The sequence below is a fragment of the Rhinopithecus bieti genome, unplaced genomic scaffold (assembly GCF_001698545.2).
Source record: "Rhinopithecus bieti isolate Rb0 unplaced genomic scaffold, ASM169854v2 scaffold_13259, whole genome shotgun sequence".
Taxonomy (NCBI): Eukaryota; Metazoa; Chordata; class Mammalia; order Primates; family Cercopithecidae; genus Rhinopithecus; species Rhinopithecus bieti.
In genome coordinates, this window is record NW_016807544.1 from 2,894,127 (window position 1) to 2,917,133 (window position 23,007).

The following is a 23,007-nucleotide window of genomic DNA, read 5'->3' on the forward strand; positions in this document are numbered from 1 at the left end:
ATCCGCCTGTCTCGGCCTCCCCAAGTGCTGGGATTACAGGCTTGAGCCACCGCGCCCGGCCTGTAACACTTATTTTTAAAATGAATTAATAATTAGTAATTAGAAATTAAGGCCGGGCACAGTGGTTCACGCCTGTAATCCCAGCACTTAGAGAGGCCAAGGGTGGGCGGATCACCTGAGGTCAGAAGTTTGAGACCAGCCTGGCTAAAAATGATAAATCCCTTTTTTACTTAAAAAAAAAAAAAAAAAAAAAAAAGTTAACCAGGTGTGGTGATACGCACCTTTAATCCCAGCTACTTGGGAGACTGAGGCAGGAGAATCACTTGAACCTGGGAGGCCGAGGTTGCAGTGAGCCGAGATCGCACCACTGTACTCCAGCCTGGGCAACAAGAGCAAAACTCCATCTCAAAAAAAAAAAAAGTTAAAGTCAAATAGAAAAAGGACGTAGATGAAAAAGCACTCAACTGTCCTGATAATAAGAGAAATAGATATTAAAATTATGCCAAGATTCCATATTTCTCCCATCAGATTGGTAAAAGTCTAAGCACTTGCTAACATAAGGTGTTAGCAACAGTGTGGTGAAGTAGGCAATTCTCTTGCATTGCTGAGTCTCTAAATTGGTGCAATCCATAGGGAGGGCAATTTGGCATGCTCTGTCTCTCTCTCTCTCTCTCGCTTGCTCTCTCTCTTTCTCTTTCTCATACCTGCAGTCCCAGCTACTCAGGAGGCCGAGGTGGGAGGATTGCTTGAGCTTGGGAGGTCAAGACTGTGGTAAGCTGTGACTATGCCACTGCACTCCAGCCTAGTGACAGAGAATCTATCTCAAAAATAAGAAGAATGAGGATATTCTTTATGTATTGATGTGTAGAAAAATCTCTTAAGATACATAGTTAAGTGGAGAAAACAAAATGCTGCATGGTACATTTACTATACTACCATTTGTGTGAAAAGGGGAGTAAGAGTGTGTGTGTGTATTTGCTTGCAGATGTAGAGAGAAACTTTGGAAGGATTCACAGGAGGGCAATAACAGTAGTAAGCAGGGGATTAGGAAACTAGGTATATATTAAGAGGGAGATTTTGTACTCTATACCTTTTAATACTTTCTTTGAAACCACGTGAATGTTTCACCTGTGTATTTATTTTATTTTAATTTTGCTTTACCTGTTTTAACAAATAAATTATACTTTTCTTGAAGAGCCCTATTTTATTCCCTTTCAATTATTATCTGTAGATTCTTATGCTACATTTTACTTTAATAGCACATTTAAACAGAATACAGTCTTCAAATGGAAGCTGACAATTTATTTCCCTGGAGAATTTTTGAAGTACAATAACATTTGATTGATTGAACTTTATTTAGTAAGAATTCTTAGCAAACTCCCTCCCAGGCACACCTACGTGGTGCTTCATTTTCAGTGAATTACAAATCTCTGAAACCCAAAACTCCAATCTAAAAGTACAAGACAGCTGGACTCGATGGCTCATGCCTGTAATCCCAGCACTTTGGGAGGCCAAGGCGGGAGGATTTCTTGAGCCCAGAAGTTTAACACCAGCTTGGGCAACATGCTGAAGCTTTGTCGCTACAAAAAATTAGCTGGGCTTCGCAAGCAGTCTTTTAGGAATCATTCATTAATTAACTCAACAAATAGTTATTGAGTACAGGAGACACTAGAGATCCAGCGAAGATCAAGAACTTGTGCTGTCCTTGGAGAAAATTTATATTCTAAGGAGATAAAGATGAATAATCAAGTAACAAACAGGAGCTACCTCAAATGATCACAAGTACGATTCAGAGAATTAAAACCAGCAGATCAGTGTAGAGAAAGGGTTCCTTACATTCGATAGTCAGGAAATTCTCTCTCTACCAGGAGGGAACTGAGTGACAAGGAACAGTCAGGTGGGAGAAGGACGTTCCAGATGAACCAGTCCTGAGCGGGGAACTAGAAGGCCAGTTTGAAAAAAGGAATGGAGAGAGGAGGAACAGTCTGTGGTCAGAGCAAGGACCAAACCATTTTAGACTTCACGAGCCTAAGAAGTTTTGATTATGTTATGAGCATGACAAGAAGCCATGTAATCGAGTTTTAAAGGAATGACATGATCTCATTTTGTTTAAAAAAAAAATCATCCTGGCTATAGTGTGGAGAATGGACTAGGGGAGCATAAAAGTAGAAAGACCAAATTAGAAGCCTATTAACAGTAATCCAAATGACAGGTAATAGTGGTTTGAACCACAAAGATTGTGGACATAGAAAGAAGTAGATAGGTCCAGGAGGTGTTTTGGAGGTATTCTGGCAGAATTTGCTGGCTGACTAGACAGAGGTACTAAGGAAGAGAAAGAAATAAAGAATAATTTGTAGATTTGGGACTTCCTAGAAACTGGGAGAATGGTACTGCTGTTGACTGAGATAAATGGAGAAGACAGAGGAGAAGCTTAGAATAGAGTTCTGGGAGAGGTCAGAGATGGGAGATCAACATTTGGGAAACAGATTTTTCTAATTCCATAGTGCCTACGATTTTCTGTTGATCGACTAAAAATGTCTGGAATTTTATATGCAGTTTCATCTGGACTGTACCCTAAGAGGAGATCAGTTATACCTTGGCACCTGCTAGTAGCCATAGGAATGTGTATATGTAGAATAAATGGTAAAACTACTGAATGCTTAATATGGGCCAGACACCATGAGATATGTCTTTCAAGTACTATCCCAGTAGAATTTACAACTCTATCAGGAGATACTTTTTTCACCATTTTACAGATGAAGACATTGAAGTTCAAAGAGGTTAAATAACTTGCTCTAAATCACACTATATAGAAGAGAAATCCAAATCCTGGTAGTCTGACCCCAGAACTTGGGCTAATTACCACTATATAATACAGTGTCACTGGGGTAAACCCAACATATGATAACATAAGTTAGAGACTTTTAAATTCCAAATTTCACACACTATGATTTCACCCATAAAATGTAGTGATTCAGCCATAGTCTTTAATTGGAGTACCCTGTAAAATACTTTAGGAACTTGCTTCTTTTATTTTCATATATATATGTTCATTCGTAAATTAAATCTGGACAGTCAATGAATCTGCCATTTTTGTCTCTAACCAACACTTCTGTCACCAAATTGTACTTTTTTTTGTTTTTTTTTTTTTTTGAGACGGAATCTCATTCTGTCACCCAGGCTGGAGTGCAGTGGCACGATCTTGGCTTACTGCAACCTCTGCCTCCCGGGTTCAAGCGATTCGCCTGCCTTAGCCTCCCAAGTAGCTGGGATTACAGGTGCCCGCCACCACGCTGGCTAATTTTTGTATTTTTAATAGAGACAAGGTTTCACCATGTTGGCCAGGCTGGTCTTGAATTCCTGACCTCAGTTGATTCGCCCGCCTCAGCCTCCCAGAGTGCTGGGATTACAGGCATGAGCCACCACGTCCAGCCCAAATTGTACTTTTTTTAAATAAAGAAATTAAAACAGTATTTTTTTCCTTAAAGATGGTGTCTCACTACATTCCCTGGGCTGCACTTGACTATAGGTGTGTGCCACCATTCCTGAAAATAAAATCAGTTTTGAAAGTGGTATCTGGGCTGGGCTCACACCTTTAATCCCAGCACTCTGGGAGACTGAGGCGGGCGGATCACCTGAGGTCAGGAGTTCAAGACCAGCCTGACCAACATGGATAAGACCCTGTCTCTACTAAAAATACAAAAAATAAGCCGGGCTTGGTGGTGCATGCCTGTATATCCTAGCTACTCAGGAGGCTGAGGCAGGAGAATTGCTTGAACCCAGGTAGCAGAGGTTGTGGTGAGCCGAGATCGCGCCATTGCACTCCAGTATGGGCAACAAGAGCAAAACTCCATTTAAAAAAAAAAAAAAAGGTGGTATCTGACCAGGCGCACTGGCTCATGCCTGTAATCCCAGCATTTTGTGAGGCCGAGGTGGGTGGATCATGAGGTCAGGTGTTTGAAGCCTGGCCAACATGGTGAAACCCTGTGTCTACTAAAATACAAAAATTAGCCGGCGCAGTGGCGGATGCCTATAATGTTGGGAGGCTGAGGCAGGAGAATTGCTTGAACCTGGGAGGCAGAGGTTGCAGTGAACCGAGATTGTGCCACTGCACTCTAGCCTGGGTGACAGAGCAAGACTCTGTCTCAGAAAAAAAAAAAAAAAAAAATTAGCGTCCATGGCTGGGCACAGTGGCTCATGCCTGTAATCCCAGCACTTCAGGAGGTAGAGGTGGGTGAATCACTTGAGGCCAGGAGTTCGAGCCTGGCCAACATGGTGAAACTCCATCTCTACTAAAAATACAAAAATTAGCCAGGTGTTTTGGCACACACCTGTAATCCCAGCTCTTCAGGAGGCTGAGGCACGAGAATCGCTTGAACCTGGGAGGCAGAGGTTTCAGTGAGCCAAGATTGTGCCACTACTAGGCGACTGAATAAGACTCTGTCTCCAAAATAATAATAATAATAAATAATAATAAAAGAAGTATCCAACATACTACAAAGAGGAAGGGTTTGTGAATGTGTATATTACTGTTAAGTTAAACAGTATTCTAGTATCCATCTCATTATCAGCCTTGGGCAGGGCAGGGCAGGGCAGGGTTGAGTTGGCTAATGGTCATTATAAACCAGATCATCCGGTTGGGGACTGTGAATGAGCATATGATTGCCCCTTTCATGCTAGACTTAGCTAATTAAACTGTTCATATGACCTAAAATGATGGCTGTGGTGCCATAGAAAGAAAACAAGTTTTGAGGCAAGAGACTTTAGTTTGATTCCTACCTCTCCTGTTTTCTGGTTGTGAGATTTTGGATCAATTGCTTTTGTGTTCATTTACCAAAACTTCTCCAGACAAAAAGAATAAATTAGATAATGTGACAGTGCCTTATAAATATCAAATACTATATAGAGATAGCTATTATTACTTGTATGTTTATTGTGAACATTAATCAGCCAATCAAGTTGTTCAGACTTGTACTGCTGAACATCAATTGCAGATATAACTTTCTTGGCAGATGACTTAGTCACCTCCTTCTCTGGAAGAATAGAAGTATGAATTCTCAATTCTCCTGCTTCTTGCTGTCTATCACACTATGTTCTGGTCCCTTTGGCCTCACCTTCCGTATAACCATTTCCATTCTACTGGGCTTTAGCCGCTCTGGTGACTTGTGTTCAGCAAAAATAATCTTTCTTGATGTGTGGTATAGATATTTCTACCTTTTATGCTTTAGAATAGTTTCCTTTCCATTTCTCATAGGGATTGGGTCTTCATAATTGTTTGAAGAGAAATCCTGACTTCCAGACTGAAGGAGAGGGCACCATACCTTTATAACGCCAACCTCTGTCTTTTTTTTGTTCCCCTCTGTCTTAGTTCATTTTGTATTGCTATAACAGAATACCGCAGACTGGGTGATTGATTGATTGATTGATTGATTCATTGATTTTTTTTGAGACGGAGTCTCGCTCTGTCGCCCGGGCTGGAGTGCAGTGGCCGGATCTCAGCTCATTGCAAGCTCCACCTCCCTGGTTTACACCATTCTCCTGCCTCAGCCTCCCGAGTAGCTGGGACTACAGACGCCCGCCACCTCGCCCGGCTAGTTTTTTTGTATTTTTTAGTAGAGACGGGGTTTCACCCTGTTAGCCAGGATGGTCTCGATCTCCTGACCTCGTGATCCGCCCATCTCGGCCTCCCAAAGTGCTGGGATTACAGGCTTGAGCCACTGCGCCCAGCGAATTTATTTATTTATTTATTGTTTGTTTGTTTTCTTTTTTGTTTTTTTATTTTTTATTTTTTTTTTAATCTTTTTGAGACTGGGTGATTTATAAAGAAAAGAAATTTATTCAACTCATGGTTCTTGAGGCTGGAAAGTCCAAGAGTATATGGTACCAGCACCTGAGGAGGATTATCCCTTGGTGGATAGGCAGCAGGGCAAGAGAGAGCTTGCTTTTGTAACAAAGTCACTCCCATGATAACTAACCTACTCCTGTGATAGCGACATTACAGGTTCAGTATCCCTGATTTGAAAGTCTGAAATTCAAAGTGCTCCCAAATCCAAACCTTTCTGAGTACCAGTGTGATGCTCAAAGGCAATGCTTATTGGAGCGTTTTAGATTTTGGATTTTTAGATTTGGTATGTTCAACCTGTAAGTATAATGGAAATATTCAAAAATGCAAAATCTGCAACACTTCTGGTCCCAAACATTTCAGATAAAGAATACTGAACCTGTAATCCATTCATGAAGGCAGAGTCCTCATGACCCAGTCACCTCCTAGAGGCCTCACCTCTTGATACCACCACAATAGCAACCAAGTTTCCAGTACATGAACTTTCTGGGGGAACATTCCAACTATGGCACCCTCCTTTATCCCTTACCCTATTCCATTAGTTTTTTTTTTGTTTTTTTTTTTTGGCTTTTTTTCTTGTTTTTTGTTTTCCTTTTTGTGGAGAACGGGGTCTCGCTGTATTACCCAGGCAGGTCTCGAACTCCTGGGCTCAAGCTATCCTCCCGCCTCTGCCTCCCTGAGAGCTGGGATTACAGGCGTGAGCCACCGTGCCCGGCTCCATTAGTTTTAATCCCCACTTTGTCTCTTCCTCTAGTCTTCAGTCTACGCTTTGACATGATAGGTATGCTCAAGTTTCTACGAGCTCTAAAATAACCTTTTCTGGTTTTGTCTTCCTTTCCATTGGGGTTGGATAAAATAACTTTTTCAAATTAAATCCGTCTCTATTGCAAGTCTCTTCCACCTTTTTTTTTTTTTTTTTTTGCTTCAAAGAATGATTGCCTTTACCTTCTCAATTCTCAATCATTTTCCAGCCCATTGTGATTTATGACATTGATACAGAAGGGCTGGGCTCCCGGCTAAATTCCACCCTTAAACCTGGAACTGCAGCCCTAAGTGAAAACAGCTGACCCCATTTTTCCCCACCCAAATGTTGCCTCTTTGGCCTGCCATGCCCCTATCCTGTGCCCGTAAAAATATTTCAGCTGGGCTGGGCACAGTGGCTCACTCCTATAATCCCAGCACTTTGGGAGACTGAGGCAGGTGGATCAGCTGAGGTCAGGAGTTCAAAACCAGCCTGGCCAACATGGCAAAACGATATCTCTACTAAAAATACAAAAATTAGTTGGGCATGGTGCTGGGCACCATAATCCCAGCTACTTGGGAGGATGAGGCAGGAGAATTGCTTGAACTCAGGCGGTGGAGGTTATAGTGAGCCCAGATTGTGCCAGTGCACTCCAGCCTGGGCAACAGAGCGAGACTCTGTCTCAAAAAAAAAAAAAAAAAAGATTTCAGCAGCTGGCAGAACAATACAAGCAGCTGACATCAGGGATATAAATGGCTGAGTGTTGGAAATACAAGCGGCTGATTGTCAGAAATACAAGCAACTGAGCGTTGGTGATATAAGTAGCTGAGCAGTGAGCAGAAAAGCAGCTGAGCGTTAGAGACTATGGATGGGCGTGGCTAACTTCAGGTGGTGCAGCTTTGGAGAACAGGCCCAGCCGGAGATGGCCTGGCTTCAGGGAAAGATCACCTTCTTCCCATACCATCCCCTTTTCAACTCTCCATCCTACTGAGAACCACTTACATTGCGCAATAAAATCTTCTGCACACACTACCCTTCGATCTGTTCGTGTGACCTGATTATTCCTGGACACTGGAAGAGAACCTGGGTGCCAAGAGGAGAGAGCAGGGGCTGCCACCCTGACCCTCCATTGAGCTGGCTGGCACTTGGCCATCCCCGAATGGCAGAGTTGAAGGAGCATTGATTGTAACACACTTGGATGCTGCTGCGGGCCTGCACAGAGCCTGCTCCTGCCAAAGAGGAGCAACTGGCTGGTTCCTGCATTCGTTTGCTCTGGTTCCCACACTCACTCACTCGCTTGCACACTTCCTCTTGCAAGGGGTTTGAGTGTGTGGTGGCCGAGTAAACGAGCCACACTCTGAGCCATGAGGGGTCAAGGGAGTTATCCTGTCTCATCTCAACCCAACTTCCCTCTTCACTGTTTTACTTTTGTAAAACCCTTAATGAACTTCCCATTGCAAGTTCAGGGTCTTTTTAGCTCTCATCCTGCCAGACTGTTGATGACACCTCTTTGATTTGTGCTCCACTTTTGGCTTCTGTGTTATATTGATTCCTGAGTTTTCTTCCCTCTCCTCTATTCTCTTAATCTCATTTTCTGGTTTTCTCCCATCACCTGCTGGTTAAGCTTAGGGGTTATTTACACTTCTCTCCTTGGTCATCTTTTTACTGTATTTTTCCCTTCACAGCTATTTCATCCATTTCTGAGGCCTGAGATTTCATCCATTTCTGAGGCTATAGCCTCAGAGACCATTGACTTCCTCTGACCCTTCTGAGCTTGAAAGTCCTGTTGGTAACTGCCATTGGACTTGACTGCCTGGTTATATCTCTAACTAAAGTACTTTTGTCTTCCAGTCTGCTTATCTTACTGTGTTCCATATCTCTACCAATGCTAGTTCCTTATGTTAGAAATCTCGTTCATTGCCACTCAACCAAGTTTGCTAAAAATGAAACATCTGATTATGTCATTTCTTCGACCTTACCACTTTTTTTTTTTTTTTTTTTTTGAGCATTGCTTTGTCACCCAGGCTGGAATGTAGTGGCACAATCTCTGCTAACTGCAGCCTCCACCTCCCAAGTTCAGGTGATTCTCCTACCTTAGCCTCATGAGTAGCCGAGATTACGGGCATGTGCCACCATGCCCGACTAATTTTTATATTTTTAGTAGAGACGGGGTTTCACCATGTTGGCCAGGCTGGTGTCAAACTCCTGACCTCAAGTGATCCGCCCACCTTGGCCTCCCAAAGTGCTGGGATTTCAGGCGCCCAGCCTGTTACTTCTTGATTATATGCTACACAAGGGATGGATTACTCATGAGTTTTCTGGGAAAGAGGTGGACAATTCCCGGAACTAAGGATCCCTCCCCTTTTTAGACCATACAGGGTAACTTCTGGACTTTGCCATGGCATCTGTAAACTGTCATGATGCTGGCAGGGAGTGTCTTTTAGCATGCTAATGTATTATAATTAGCGTATAGTGAGCAGTGAGGATAACCAGAGGTCACTCTCCTCACCATCTTGGTTTTGGTGGGTTTTGGCCAGCTTCTTTATTGCAACCTGTTTTATCAGCAGGGTCTTTATGGGCTGTATCTTGTGCTGACTTCCAATCTCATCCCGTAACTAAGAGTACCTAACCTCCTGTGAATGCAGTCCAGTAGGTCTCGACCTTATTTTACCCAGCCCCTATTCAAGATAGAATTGCTCTGGTCCAAACGCCTCTGACACAAGGATTTTAAAGTCATGTTAATTAAGGTAAGATAGTTCCTTGCGTAAGTGGTCTGAAATCACAGAAAGCTGAATTTGAAAAAGGTGCTTGGAGCTGCAGCCAATAAACAAGGTTTAATGCAAGTGTCAGTCTTTAAGCTACATCTCAAAGGATAAGTACAATTGTATTTTGTTGGGATGAACAGAGAGAATGGAGCAAGCCAAGACCCAGGTAAAAGAGAGGACCTGAGTGCCTTCAGTGAGCAGTGATAGATAATCTAGACTTTTAAACTGCATACTTCCTGTAAATAGTTTTTTCTTGCTTCAGGTTTTTAGAACTCATGTAGTGATAGGTCTGTTGTTAATCCCAGGTCTAACCGTTACCTTGATTCTGCTGAGAATCTGATTTACTGAAAACGTTTTTCTTGTGCTTATAGAATGACAATAGAGAACGGCAGGAGCACAACGACAGGCTTGGCCACCCTGAGCCATTATCTAATGGACGACCCCAGGGTAACTCTCGGCAGGTGGTGGAGCAAGATGAAGAAGAAGATGAGGAGCTGACATTGAAATATGGCGCCAAACATGTGATCATGCTCTTTGTCCCTGTGACTCTCTGCATGGTGGTGGTCGTGGCTACCATCAAGTCAGTCAGCTTTTATACCCGGAAGGATGGGCAGCTGTATGTATGAGTTTTGTTTTATTATTCTCAAAGCCATTGTGGCTTTTCTTTACAGCATATCATCATCACCTTGAAGGCCTCTGCATTGGAGGGGCATGACTTAGCTAGAGAGTCCATCCTCTGTGATGGTCAGGAGCAGTTGAGAGAGCAAGGGGTTATTATTTGATGTTTTAAGTGGAGAAAAGGAACACTGCAGAAGTATGTTTCCTGTATGGTATTACTGGATAGGACTGAAGTTATGCTGAATTGAACACACAAATTCTTTTCCACCTCAGGCTCATTGGGTGCCCATTACTTTTCTGCCTAGAGTATTCTTTCCTTTTCTGACTTTGGTGGGTTAAATTCCTGTCATCCCTCTCCTCTTGGTGTTATATATAAAGTTTCAGTGCCGCAAAAGAAATAGCACTCGAATATAAAATTTTCCTTTTAATTCTCAGCAAGGCAAGTTACTTCTGTATAGAAGGGTGCGCCCTTACAGATGGAACAATGGCAAGCGCACATTTGGACAAGGGAGGGGAAGGGGTTCTTACCCTGACACACGTGGTCCCTGCTGCTATGTCGTTCCCCTATTGGCTAGGGTTAGACCGCATAGGCTAAACTAATTCCAGTTGGCTAATTTAAAGAGAATGATGGGGTGAGTGCTTTGGCAGGAGTCAGGGCAGGGCAGGTAGCAGGTAATTGGAATGAGGATGGAGCAGGTGATCAGAATGAGGGTGGAGTAGGTAATCAAAAAAGGTTGCTTTACAAGGAAGTTAAGTTTAAAAGTAGAAGGCAAATAATTGAACCTACATATTCTTTGAAATTTAGAACTCACACATCGTAACATTGATTAAAGTTTTTTTTTTTTTTTTGGTGACGGGAGTCCCTCTGTCGCCCAGGCTGTGAGTGCAGTGGCCGGATCTCAGCTCACTGCAAGCTCCGCTTCCTGGGTCACGGCCATTCTCTGCCTCAGCCTCCCGGTACGCTAGGGACTACAGACGCTTGCCACCATCGCTCGGCTAGTTTTTGTAGTTTTTAGAGAGACAGGGTTTCACCGTGTTTAGCCAGGATGGTTTGATTTCCTTGACCTTGTGATCCGCCCCGTCTCGGGGCCTCCCAAAGTGCGGCCGACTTAAATGTTAAATCCTCAAAGATAACATTCCTGTTTCTCCTAACACGATTAGGTCCTTCTTGGTATCTTTTCTCATAGCAACTTGTTCTCTCTCACTTGTCACAATTTGCAAATATATATTTATTTACATTATTTATTTAATGCCTGATTTCCTTCTTTATTGCAAGGCCTGTGAGGGTACTGTGTCTCCAGGGTGAGGTGTATAATAAATGGCCAAACAAATCGTTAATTGGAAGGATGAATAACTAATTCAAGCCAGCACTCTCTAGACTCTTGGGGAGCTATCATGTGAATTCCCTGGTGCTGCTGCTGTCAGCCCTTGGCCTCCAAGAAAAATGCTTGATTCAAATGTCATCTAGTTCCATCTCTGGGACTCTCATGGGGCCCAAAGAAGAGTTGTAATTGAGTTTTAGAATTTGAAGTTGTGAAGTGTCTGAAAAACTACATGGTGTTCTGAAAGCCAAACTTTTAGCCTTTTGGGAGAGCATCTAAGACAGCAGATGAAGGGCAGTGGTTAGAACTAGAGGGATTGAAGAATATTATCCGTATAGGTTAGGGTTAGGTTTGGCAACATATTATAGAACAAACATTGGCAAGCTACAGCCACAGGCCAGATCTGCCTGCTAGCTTTCCACAAAGGTATAGTAACAAAGTTATTCACAAACTTGTGAATAAACTTTTATTGGAACGTGACCATGCTCCTTGGTTTATACATTGTCTGTGGCTGCTTTCACACTACAGTAGCACAGCTGAGTGGTTGCCCTGGAGACCATATGGTCCACAGAGCTAAAAATATTCACTATCTGACTTTTTACAGAAATGTTTCTGACTTTGTTAATAGAAAATCAAAACAACTGGTTTAAATAATGCACATACTTTCTCCTCGTAGAGTAGTGCAGAGGTAGGCAGTCCAGATTAGTACAGTGGCTTCACGTTCATCAAGGACTCAATCTCCTTCTTTCTTCTTTAACTTCTAACCTCTAGGTTACTTCAAGGTCCACGCTGGAGCCCTAGCCTTCGTTCTGACGGTAGGAAGGAGTAGGGGAGAAAAGAACGTAGGACATGTCAGCAGAATTCACTCCTTTCTTAGAAGTTCCATACACAACACATCTCCCTAAAAGTCATTGCCATTACTTGTTCTCATGGCCATTCATAAATATAAGGGAGTCAGAAGTAAAGTCTTTTTGGCTGGGAATATTGGCACCTGGAATAAAAATGTTTTTCTATGAATGAGAAACAAGGGGAAAGATGGATATGTGACATTATCTTAAGACAACTCCAGTTGCAATTACTCTACAGATGAGAGGCGTTAATTATAAGCCATATTACCTTTCTTCTGACAACCACTTGTCAGCCCACGTGGTTTCTGTGGCAGAATCTGGTTCTATAACAAGTTCCTAATAAGCTGTAGCCAAAAAACATTTGATGAGGTATTATAATTATTTCAATATAAAGCACCCACTAGATGGAGCCCGTGTCTGGTTCATATGTAAGTCCTTTCCATATGTTAGATATTTTCTTTGAAGCAATTATTTTAGAGTGTAGCTGTTTTCTCAGGTTAAAATTCTTAGCTAGATTGGTGAGTTGGGGAAAAGTGACTTATAAGATATGAATTGAATTGAGAAAAAGAAAATTCTGTGTTAGAGGTGGTAATGTGGTTGGGGATCTCCATTAACACTTACCTAGGGCTTTTGTGTTTGTTTTATTGTAGAATCTATACCCCATTCACAGAAGATACCGAGACTGTGGGCCAGAGAGCCCTGCACTCAATTCTGAATGCGGCCATCATGATCAGTGTCATTGTTGTCATGACTATCCTCCTGGTGGTTCTGTATAAATACAGGTGCTATAAGGTGAGCATGAGACACAGATCTTTGCTTTCCACCCTGTTCTTCTTATGGTTGGGTATTCCTGTCACAGTAACTTAACTGATCTAGGAAAGAAAAAATGTTTTGTCTTGTAGAGCTAAGTTAGTTTTTAGTTTTGTTCCTGTTCACTGTGGAACATTCAAAAAATACAAAAAGGAAGCCAGGTGCATGTATAATGCCAGGCTCAGAGGCCGAGGCAGGAGGATCGCTTGGGCCCAGGAGTTCACAATCAGCTTGGGCAACATAGCAAGATCCTGTCTCTATTAAAGAAAACAAAAAACAAATATTGGAAGTATTTTATATGCATGGAATCTATATGTCATGAAAAAAGTAGTGTAAAATATATATTATGATTAATTATCAAGAGTTTGTGATAGTTCATATTATTTTGGATTTCAATGCCTTTTTAGGCCATTGTCTCAAACAATAAAACCAGAAAACAAAAAAGGTATAACTGAAAAATAAACATTTTCATATAATAGCACAATCTAAGTGGGTTTTTGTTTGTTTGTTTGTTTGTTGAAGCAGGGCTTTGCCCTGTCACCCAGGCTGGAGGGAAGTGCAGTGGCGCGATTTCGGCTCACTGCAGCCTCAAACCACCAGTTTCAAGCGATTCTCCTGTCTCTGCCTCCCAATTAGCTGGAATTACAGTCGCCCGCCACCACACTCAGCTAATTTTTGTATTTTTAGTAGAGACGGGGTTTCACCATGTTGGCCAGGCTGGTCTCAAACTCCTGGCCTCAAGTGAACTTCCCGCCTTCGTCTCCCAAAGTGCTGGGATTACAGGTGTGAGCCACTGTGCCCGGCCCTAAGTGGTTTTAATATTTTGATTGACAGTATACTGAAGAAATATACCTACCTAAGACCTTTGTGAATCTCCTCATTCACAAATAACACTATAGGTTATAATGGTCCCTATAAAATACAGTATAACTGAAATCAGATTTTCATGTTAGAGTACAGAACAATAAAGCCATGTTCAGATGCTGGTATTAAACTCACTGGTGACTGATCACACCTTGCCTAAACTGGTAGCCATCATGCACCCCCTCACCATCTCTGCTGTACTACTTCATTCCTCGGAAAGTGGGGCGCTGGGAGGTTGTACAGGAAAGACACAGACACACCCTTCTCAGCCTCTCCTCCCCCAGCTCGCTCTTTTGCCAAGTGGCCTACTGCTGAGTTTCAGCCAACTAGCACGTTTCAGACTCATACCTTAGAAAAAGTTACACATTATCACAAGTCATGCACCTTTTAAGGTCATTTTCAAATAATAGAAATTACAAATGTTCAGCCAGACATGGGGCTCATGCCTGTAATCCCAGCACTTTGGGAGGTCAAGGCAGGAGGATTGCTTGAGGTCAGGAGTTTTTTGTTGTTGTTGTTGTTTTCCTCCCGAGACAAAGTCTCGCTCTTGTCCCACAGGCTGGAGTGTGATGGTGCAATCTTGGCTCACTGCAAGTTCTGCCTCCCACGTTCAAGCCTTTCTGCTGCCTCAGCCCCCCGAGTAGCTGGGATTACAGGCACCTGCCACCACGCCCGACCAGTTTTTGTATTTTCAGTAGAGACTGGTTTTTATCATGTTGGCCAGGCTGGTCTAGAACTGCTGATCTCAGGTGATCCACCCGCCTTGGCCTCGCAAGTCCTGGGATTACAGGCGTGAGCCACCGTGCCCGACCGAGGTCAGAGGTTTGAGACCAGCCTGAGCAACATAGTGAGACCTATCTCTACCACAAAAAAAAAAAAAAAAAGATTAACTTTCCAAATGTTGGAATCTGCTCTGTTTCTTTCTAGTATTTATTTCTGTATACTTTTCTAACATGGTTAAAATGTATAATCAATATGTGTCCTTTTACTTTGGTGTGAGCATTTTTTCTATTACAAATTCTTAGAAAATATTTCTATGGCTATGAGATATTTGACTCAAGTACCTTGTAATTTACTTCTCAAATGTCCCTGATGTTGCACATTTGTTTCTAGTGTTTCACTATTTTAAAAAACAGTAATGTCTGTCTTTATGCCTAGAGCTTTTTCAGTTTTTCAAATTATTTCCTTCGGGTAAAATCCTAGAAGTAGAATTTCTGGGGCACATTATCTACATATTTGTAACTCTCTTGGGATACAAAATCCCATTTTCAAAAAGCTTATATCAGTTTGTACTTAACACCGGTAGTGAATGAGAGTATCTCTCGTACCCCACCAGTGCTGAATTTCTTTTTTAAAACTCTGTGTTGGTTTTTATAGGTAAAGAAAATGTCTTAATTTGCATTTAGTTGGTTACTAGTAATATCAATACCTTTTCAATGCTTGTAAACTTTAAAATTATACAGAGTTTAACTTTGCTTGTTGAACATTTGAGTGAGTGGATGTGTTAAGTGATGGCCGTCTGTATAATCTGTTAGTAATGTATGGAGACCATTAAAGATGACAGGTATATGTGATGATGACAGGTTGTTACCAACACTCAGAAGGCCAAATGGGAAGCATTTGCCTCCCCACTTTAAAATGCTAGTTTCTTTTTTTTTTTTTTTTTTTTTTTTTTTTTTTGAGGCGGAGTCTCGCTCTCTCGCCCGGACTGGAGTGCAGTGGCTGGATCTCAGCTCACTGCAAGCTCCGCCTCCTGGGTTTAGGCCATTCTCCTGCCTCAGCCTCCCTAGTAGCTGGGACTACAGGCGCCGCCACCTCGCCCGGCTAGTTTTTTTGTATTTTAGTAGAGACGGGGTTTCACAGTGTTAGCCAGGATGGTCTCGATCTCCTGACCTCGTGATCCGCCCATCTCGGCCTCCCAAAGTGCTGGGATTACAGGCTAGTTTCTTAATTCCTTTTCTTTATCCCTTTTCACCGTATATATTTTGTCTGCATGTGTTTACTTGCCTTTGGTTTCCTTGCTTTAGTAGACTGACTGATCTTGTGACTTTTACCAGGATCCCATTATACTTTTGTTCTTCTGTTTATTTCTCAGATTTTATTGGAGGGTAGAATTCTACTTTTTCTTTCTTATAATTTAGGATTTACATACAGATTTCCTGCCTTTCCCTTACAAAATACCTTTGTAATTGGATAGGTGGAGCTCTGGACTGGAAAGAACTCTGGAGTTCTTTCTCCTAGTAATCTTAGGAAATTATATAATTTTTCTGTATTTTCATATTTTCACACATAAAAGAGAAAGCACCATCTCTCAACTACCTCTTCTTTTCTCTGCTTTTAAGCATGTATGGGTTTTCCCAGTCTTGGGCAGTGACATGTACAGGACAGGTATCACTTTACATCCGCCTTGTTTAATTTAAATACAAACTCTTTGAGGTAACCCCTACTATTATCCCAGTTTTATGGATGAGGCACTGAGGCAGGGGTCACACAGCTAGTGTGGGTCAGAACCTAATGGGTCAGAATGGATATTTGAGTACAGAGTTTGGCCTGGATTGACACACATAGCTATTATATAAGATTCCTCTCACATTCAGTCCTCAGCTCCCTGAAGTGTGGGTTCTCTTTTCATGCCTCCGTGGAAACTGCGTATCATGTGGTTACCAGTTTTTCCTTTGGTCGTATCTGCTGATCTTTTTGAACCTGATTTTTCTGGACCTTACTGCCATTTGACTTAATTATTGCCTCCTGCTTGACATTGATTCTAGCTTTTGCTTTTCTTCCTACTTTGGTCCTCTTTGCAGTTTCCTAAAGCTAACCAGCCATGATTCTCAGATGATGGACTTTTTCGTCTCTCCCATTACTTCTTGGGAAGTTATATTTTAATCTCATGGTTTAAATTTTCATCCTTAAACATAACTTTTAATGTAGTAGTATTTTTAGCCCAGAAGGGCCTGTGGTCGGTTTGTTTTCTCCTTTGCATATCTCTTCTACTCAGATACCTGGTAGCATGTAAATCGAACGACTTGTCCTTTATACCATTTCATTATCATCAGTAGGACTGCTTTGCTGGGGTTGTGTGTGTGTGTGTGTGTGTGTTTGTGTGTGTGATGAAGTCTTGCTTTGTCACCTAAGCAAGAGTGTTAGGATTACAGGCGTGAGCCGCTATGCCAGGACAGCTGTTTTCTTCTAGTATTCTTTGCCTTCTGTCTGAACATCTTCCTTTAGTAATTCTTTTAGAGCAAGTCAGCTGGCCTCAATTTGTTTTAATTTTTCTTCACCTTAGGATGTTTTAATTTTACCTTTATTACTGAAGGATATTGTTACTGGGCAGAAAATTGTCTTGATGTTTCCCTTTTTCAGCATTTAAAAAATGCTATTCTACTTTCTCTTAGCTTCCATGGTTTCTGATAAAAATCAGTCATTCAAATCACTGTTCTTCTATAAGTAATACATTGTTTTGTTCTGGCCACTTTCAAAATTTTCTTTTTCTTTTCAGCAGTTATGGGACTGTGGGAGGATTTCTTTATTCATTCTGTTCAGAGTTCACTGAGCTTTTTGAATCTCTAGGTTTATGTCTTTACCAAATTTGGAAAATTTTCAACCATTATTTCTTTAAAATTTTTCTGTACCACATTCTTTACTCTCTTCTTTTTTTTTTTTTTTTTTTGAGATGGAGTCTCACTCTGTCACCCAGGCTGGAGTGCAGTGTTGCGATCTTGGCTCATTGCAACCTCTGCTTTCCTGGTTCAAGTGATTGTCCTGCCTCAGCCTCCCAAAGTGCTGGGATTATGGGTGCCTGTTACCATGCCTGGCTAATTTTGTTAATTTTTAGTAGAGACAGGGTTTTACCACATTGACCAGGCTGGTCTTGAACTCCTGGCCTTAAGTATTCTGCCTGCTTGGGCCTCCCAAAGTGCTGGGTTACAGGTGTGAGCCACCACACCCGGCCTTTTTCTTTCTTCTTTTTTTTTTTTGATTTTAAGACTGAGTCTTGCTTTGTCAGCCAGGTTGGAGTGCAGTGGTGTGATCTTGGCTCACTGCAACCTCTGCCTCCCTGGTTCAAGCAATTCTCCTGCCTCAGCCTCCCAGAATGCTGGGATTATGGGTGCCTGTTACCATGCTTGGCTAATTATTGTTAATTTATAGTAGAGACAGGGTTTTACCACATTGACCAGGCTGGTCTTGAACTCCTGGCCTTAAGTATTCTGCCTGCTTGGGCCTCCCAAAGTGCTGGATTACAGGTGTGAGCCACCACACCCGGCCCCCCTTTTTTTTTTTTGAGACTGAGTCTTGCTTTGTCACCCAGGCTGGAGTGCAGTAATGTGATCTCAGCTCACTGCAGCCTCAGCCTCCCAAGTAGCTGGGATTACAGAGATGTGCCACCATGGCCAGCTAATTTTTGTATTTTTATTAGAGGTGGGGTTTCACCATGTTGGCCAGGCTGGTCTTAAACCCCTGGCCTTAAGTGATCCGTCTCCCTCAGCCTCCCGAAGTGCTGGGATTACAGATGTGAGCCACCACGCCTGGCTCTTTACCCTCTTCTGGGAGTGACGACACAAATGACTTTTTATTCCACAGGTCTCTGAGGCTCTGTTTATTTTCCAATTTTTTTCACTATTCTGGTTAGATAATTTCTTTTGATCTGTCTTCAAGTTTCCTGACATTTGCATTTTGTTACTAAACCTATTCAGTGAAATGTTTTTGGTTATTTTATTTTTAGTTCTAAAATTCCTATTTAGCCCTTCTTTACATTTTTTTATTCTGAAACTTAAAACTTTCCTTTCATTTTAAGAGTGTTTGCCCTTACTTCTTGGAGCATTTTTATGCTCCAAGGATGTTGATATTTTTGTTTTATTGGCCAGTTGATCTGATTGGGTTAGGTCCAGCTAGCCTTGTGTGAACTGTGGTTACATTATCAGTTCATTTTTCAAAGCCTTTGCAGTGTTGCTCAGATCTGCCCCATGTATATGCCACCCAGTCACCAGTCTGGGACTGGTATAGTGGGGTATAGTGGTGGTCTATTTGTAATTCGGTCGTCAGGGTCGGTGTGTGCTGTTGAGGATCATATCCATACCCGCTTACCTTGGGAATGGACCCACAAGTTTATAAACAGCTTTAAGAGATTGCTTTAATGAGTTTCTCTCTTTCTGTGATCTCCCTGTGGTTTCTTGGGCTTCTCTTTTCCATTCCTGCAGCTCAAAGTGGACTGTATCTTCCTAAAGTCAGGGCCAAAATGTGGGAGGAGAGAGAGAAATAAAGCAAGGGCTATTTGCCCCACTCTCTTGGAACTGACATTCCTCCAGTCAGAGAAAAAGGATTCTCTCCCTCTGAATTTTAGGCTTCTGCCACCCACATTACCATCACCAGAGGACTGTGTGAGGACTAGGCATACGAGAATGGAGAAAAGGGGAAAAGAAGGCCGGGTGCAGTGGCTCACGCCTGTAATCCTAGCACTTTGGGAAGCTGAGGTGGGCGGATTGCCTGAGCTCAGGAGTTCATGACCAGCCTGGGCAACACGGTGAAAACCTGTCTCACTAAAATGCAAAAAATTAGCCGGGCACGGTAGCGGGCGTCTGTAGTTCAAGCTACTCAGGAGGCTGAGGCAGGAGTATTGCTTGAACCCGGGAGGCAGAGGTTGCAGTGAGCTGAGATTGTGCCACTGCACTCCAGCCTGAGTGACAGAGTGAGACTCTGTCTCTAAAAAAAGAGGAAGAAAAACGATTTTTACACTCTCTGGGTGTTAGGAGAGCTCTTTCCTGATCCTCAAGCCACTAGAGGTCTTCTGGAGCTCCCATTGTCTTGCTAATGCCCACTCAGGTTGTATTGAGTACAGACGGAGGGAAAAAAAACGGTAGGCTCACTGCTAGTGCTTCTAATTCCCCAGCCCACCTACCTCTCGTTACTTTTCATCTTTTGCAACCAGCTGCTGCTGCTTTCTGCCCAGGTTTTGTAACTGTGTTCAGTGGGACAGAGAGAGTGGAATGTGCTTTACTCCATCTTATCTGGAATCTTTCTTAATATGTTTTTTGTCACATTTGTGCATCTTTTATCCATCGTTCATTTTGTTTTATTTTGTTTTTTGAGATGGAGTCTCGGTCTCTTGCCCAGGCTGGAGTGTAGTGGTGTGATCTTGGCTCACTGCAACCTCCGCCTTCTGGGTTCAGGCGATTCTCCTGCCTCAGCTCCCAGGTCGTTGAGATTACCGGTACCCACCACCATGCCTGGCTAATTTTTGCCTTTTTAGTAGAGACGAGGTTTTGCCATGTTGCCCAGGCTGGTCTCGAACTTCTGACCTCCGGTGATCCACTGGCCTCAGCCTCCCAAACTGCTGGGACTACAGGCCTGAGCCATCACGCCCAGCCCTATCCTTCATTTTAGACAGTTTAAGAGGTTTATTATATTCAGCCAGATTTCCACATTGACTTGTTCATTTGTGTTGTGATGTTTTTTAATGTTCAAGTCTTAGCACGCACAAACAATTATATAGAAACAAGTTGTTTACTTTGACTCCCAATATTAGTAAAAGGAGCTTTTGAGTCAGAGATCAGTAACTTGCCAGAGCCTGTTTGGAAATAAACCCTGAGGATTTCTCCTATCAGTGGTTGGTTATGCAATATCTATGGCAAGCCCTAGAAGCTAAAAGACCAAACCTTAAAATGTTAGAAACAGAAAAGGCAGTTAATTATTATACATAATTTGTTATAAAAGGAACTATAACTTATTAAAGTCAGATGATTTCTGGCCTTGATGGTTTAGGGTTTAGAGAAGATACTGTTGTGTACTAAAGCAGGGCTGTTTTCTTTCATATCCTTTAGCACAGGAAAGCAGAACTAGGGATTTTTGCAAGATGAGAAAGCCTTGTTTAAATGTGTGTGTATAACATAGTAATAAAAGAAATGCATATGAAAATAACAAATTAACATATTTGGCATATTGACTTTGTCAAGATTAGTCTTTTTTTGTCAAGTAACTAAGCCAAATTAAATCAGTAATTAGAAAAGTTTGAACACTGATTTAGTAATCTTTTATGATATATTCTAAAGAAGGAATTGGAAATACAGAAAAATATTTGTGAAGTAGGATGTTCATTTTAGCGTAAATTAAAATTGGGGAAAGAAAGGGAAAACAATACAGATTCCATGCATAAGGCAAAGGTTCAATTGTGGGTTTATCCATGTGAGTAGACTATTATTTTGTCATTTAAAAATCATAGTTTCAGCTGGGTGCAGTGGCTCATGCCTGTAATCCCAGCACTTTGGGAGGCTGAGGTGGGCGGATCACCTGAGATTGGAAGTTCGAGACCGGCCTGACCAACATGGAGCAATCCCATCTCTACTAAAAATACAAAAAAATTAAGCGGGCATGGTGGCGAGTGCCTGTAATCCCAGCTACTTGGGAGGCTGAGGCAGGAGAATCGCTTGAATCTGGGAGGCAGAGGTGGCGGTGAGATTGCGCTGTTGCACTCCAGCCTGGGCAACAAGAGCAAAACTCCATCTCTAAATAAAAAAATATATAAATAAATAAAAGTTTCAAGCCAGGTGCAGTGGCACGCACCTGTAGACCCAGTTACTTGGGACCCTGAGACAAGATGATTGCTTGAGCCCAGGTTTTCCAGTCTAGCCTGGGAAACATAGTGAGACCCCGGTCTCTTAAAAAAAAAAACATGTTTTCAAATAATATTTGGTGGCATGAGAATATGTTTGTAATAAAAGATTACATTTGTGAAAGCAGAATGTAAACAGTACACTAGTTGATTCTCACTATTAAAAGGTCTTTACACACACCTATACATGCAGATAGAAAACATGTCTGAAAGGGAAATGGTTTTGTTTTGTTTTGTTTCATACTGTTTTTCTGAGACAGTCTCACTTTGTCACCCAGGCTGGAATGTAGTGACGCTATCTCGGCTCACTGCACCCTCCACCTCCTGGGTTCAAGCAATCCTCCCACCACAACCTCCCTGGTAGCTGGGGCTACAGGTGCCCGCCACCACGCCTGTCTAATTTTCGTATTTTTAGTAGAGACGGGGTTTTGGCGTGTTGGTCAGGCTGGTCTCAAACTCCTGACCTCAGGCAATCCACCTGCTTCAGCCTCTCACACTGCCGGGATAACAAGCGTGAGCCACTGTGCCTGGCCTGAAAGGGAAATGTTGGTATTAATTTTGGTTGTCACTGCCCATTAGAATAGTTTTCTTCTTTTAGTGTTTCTGTGTTTCTTAAATGTTATAAGCATATGTTACTTTTGATTCAGAAAAATGCTATTTTTAAAATAAATAAGACTGGGCATGGTGACTCTCACCAGTCTGTCTGAGACCGGAGGATCACTTGAAGCCAGGAGTTCAAAACCAGTTTGGGCAACAGAGTGAGACCCCCACCTCTACAAAAAAAAAAAAATTTAAAAAGCCAGGCATGGTGGTGTACCCACGCCTATAGTCCTAGGTACTAGGGAGTCTGAGGTGAGAGTATGGCTTGAGCCCAGTGGTTTGAGATTGCAGTGAGCTATGATCATGCCACTGTACCCCAGCCTGGGCGAACACAGTGAGACCCTATCTCAAAAAATAATAAATAAAAATTTGGGGGCTTGTATAAGGTGCAGTTAAAAAAAATTAAAATTAGGCCGGGCGCGGTGGCACACACCTGTAATCCCAGCACTGTGGGAGGCTAAGGAGGGTGGATCACTTGAGATCAGGAGTTCAAGACCAGCCTGGCCGACATTGTGAAACCTCGTCTCTAATAAAAATACAAAAATTAGCTGGGCATGGTGGTGGGTGTCTGTAATCCCAGCTACTCGGGAGGCTAAGGCAGGAGAATTGCTTGAATCTGGGAGATGGAGGTTGTGGTGAGCCGAGACCGTGCCACTGCACTCCAGCCTGGGCAACAGAGTGAGGCTTCATCTCCCAGAAATAAATAAATAAAATTAAAAAAAGAAATAAGAGCATATCTCCTTCTTCCCTTGCCAAAAAACCAAGGTGAAAAGCATCTCTCAAGAAAGATGAGAATTTCAATTATTTAATATTTATTCTGGTCCTTAATTTAAAGCTTAATATGGAATCCCAGCGTACATCTCCCACGGTTAATGTCTGTCTTGGCCAAGACAGACAAGTTTTAAAGAGTAAGATAAAATTTAGGCTAAAGTTGAAGTATTTGGAGGGAAATATACAGGTGTTCTCAGCTTACTTTTTTTGTTTTTTTGA

The 23,007-nt window shown here is 42.2% G+C and overlaps 1 protein-coding gene across 1 annotated transcript in view; it reads left to right on the plus strand.

Annotated features, from left to right (window-relative positions):
• The window catches only part of PSEN1 (presenilin 1), an 86,821-nt gene that overhangs the window by 27,766 nt on the left and 36,048 nt on the right, over positions 1 to 23,007 (plus strand). The window contains exons 4-5 of the mRNA XM_017882747.1: positions 9,721 to 9,965; positions 12,788 to 12,929. Coding sequence (XP_017738236.1) covers positions 9,721 to 9,965; positions 12,788 to 12,929 — 387 coding nt within the window. The remainder of the gene's footprint in view (positions 1 to 9,720; positions 9,966 to 12,787; positions 12,930 to 23,007) is intronic.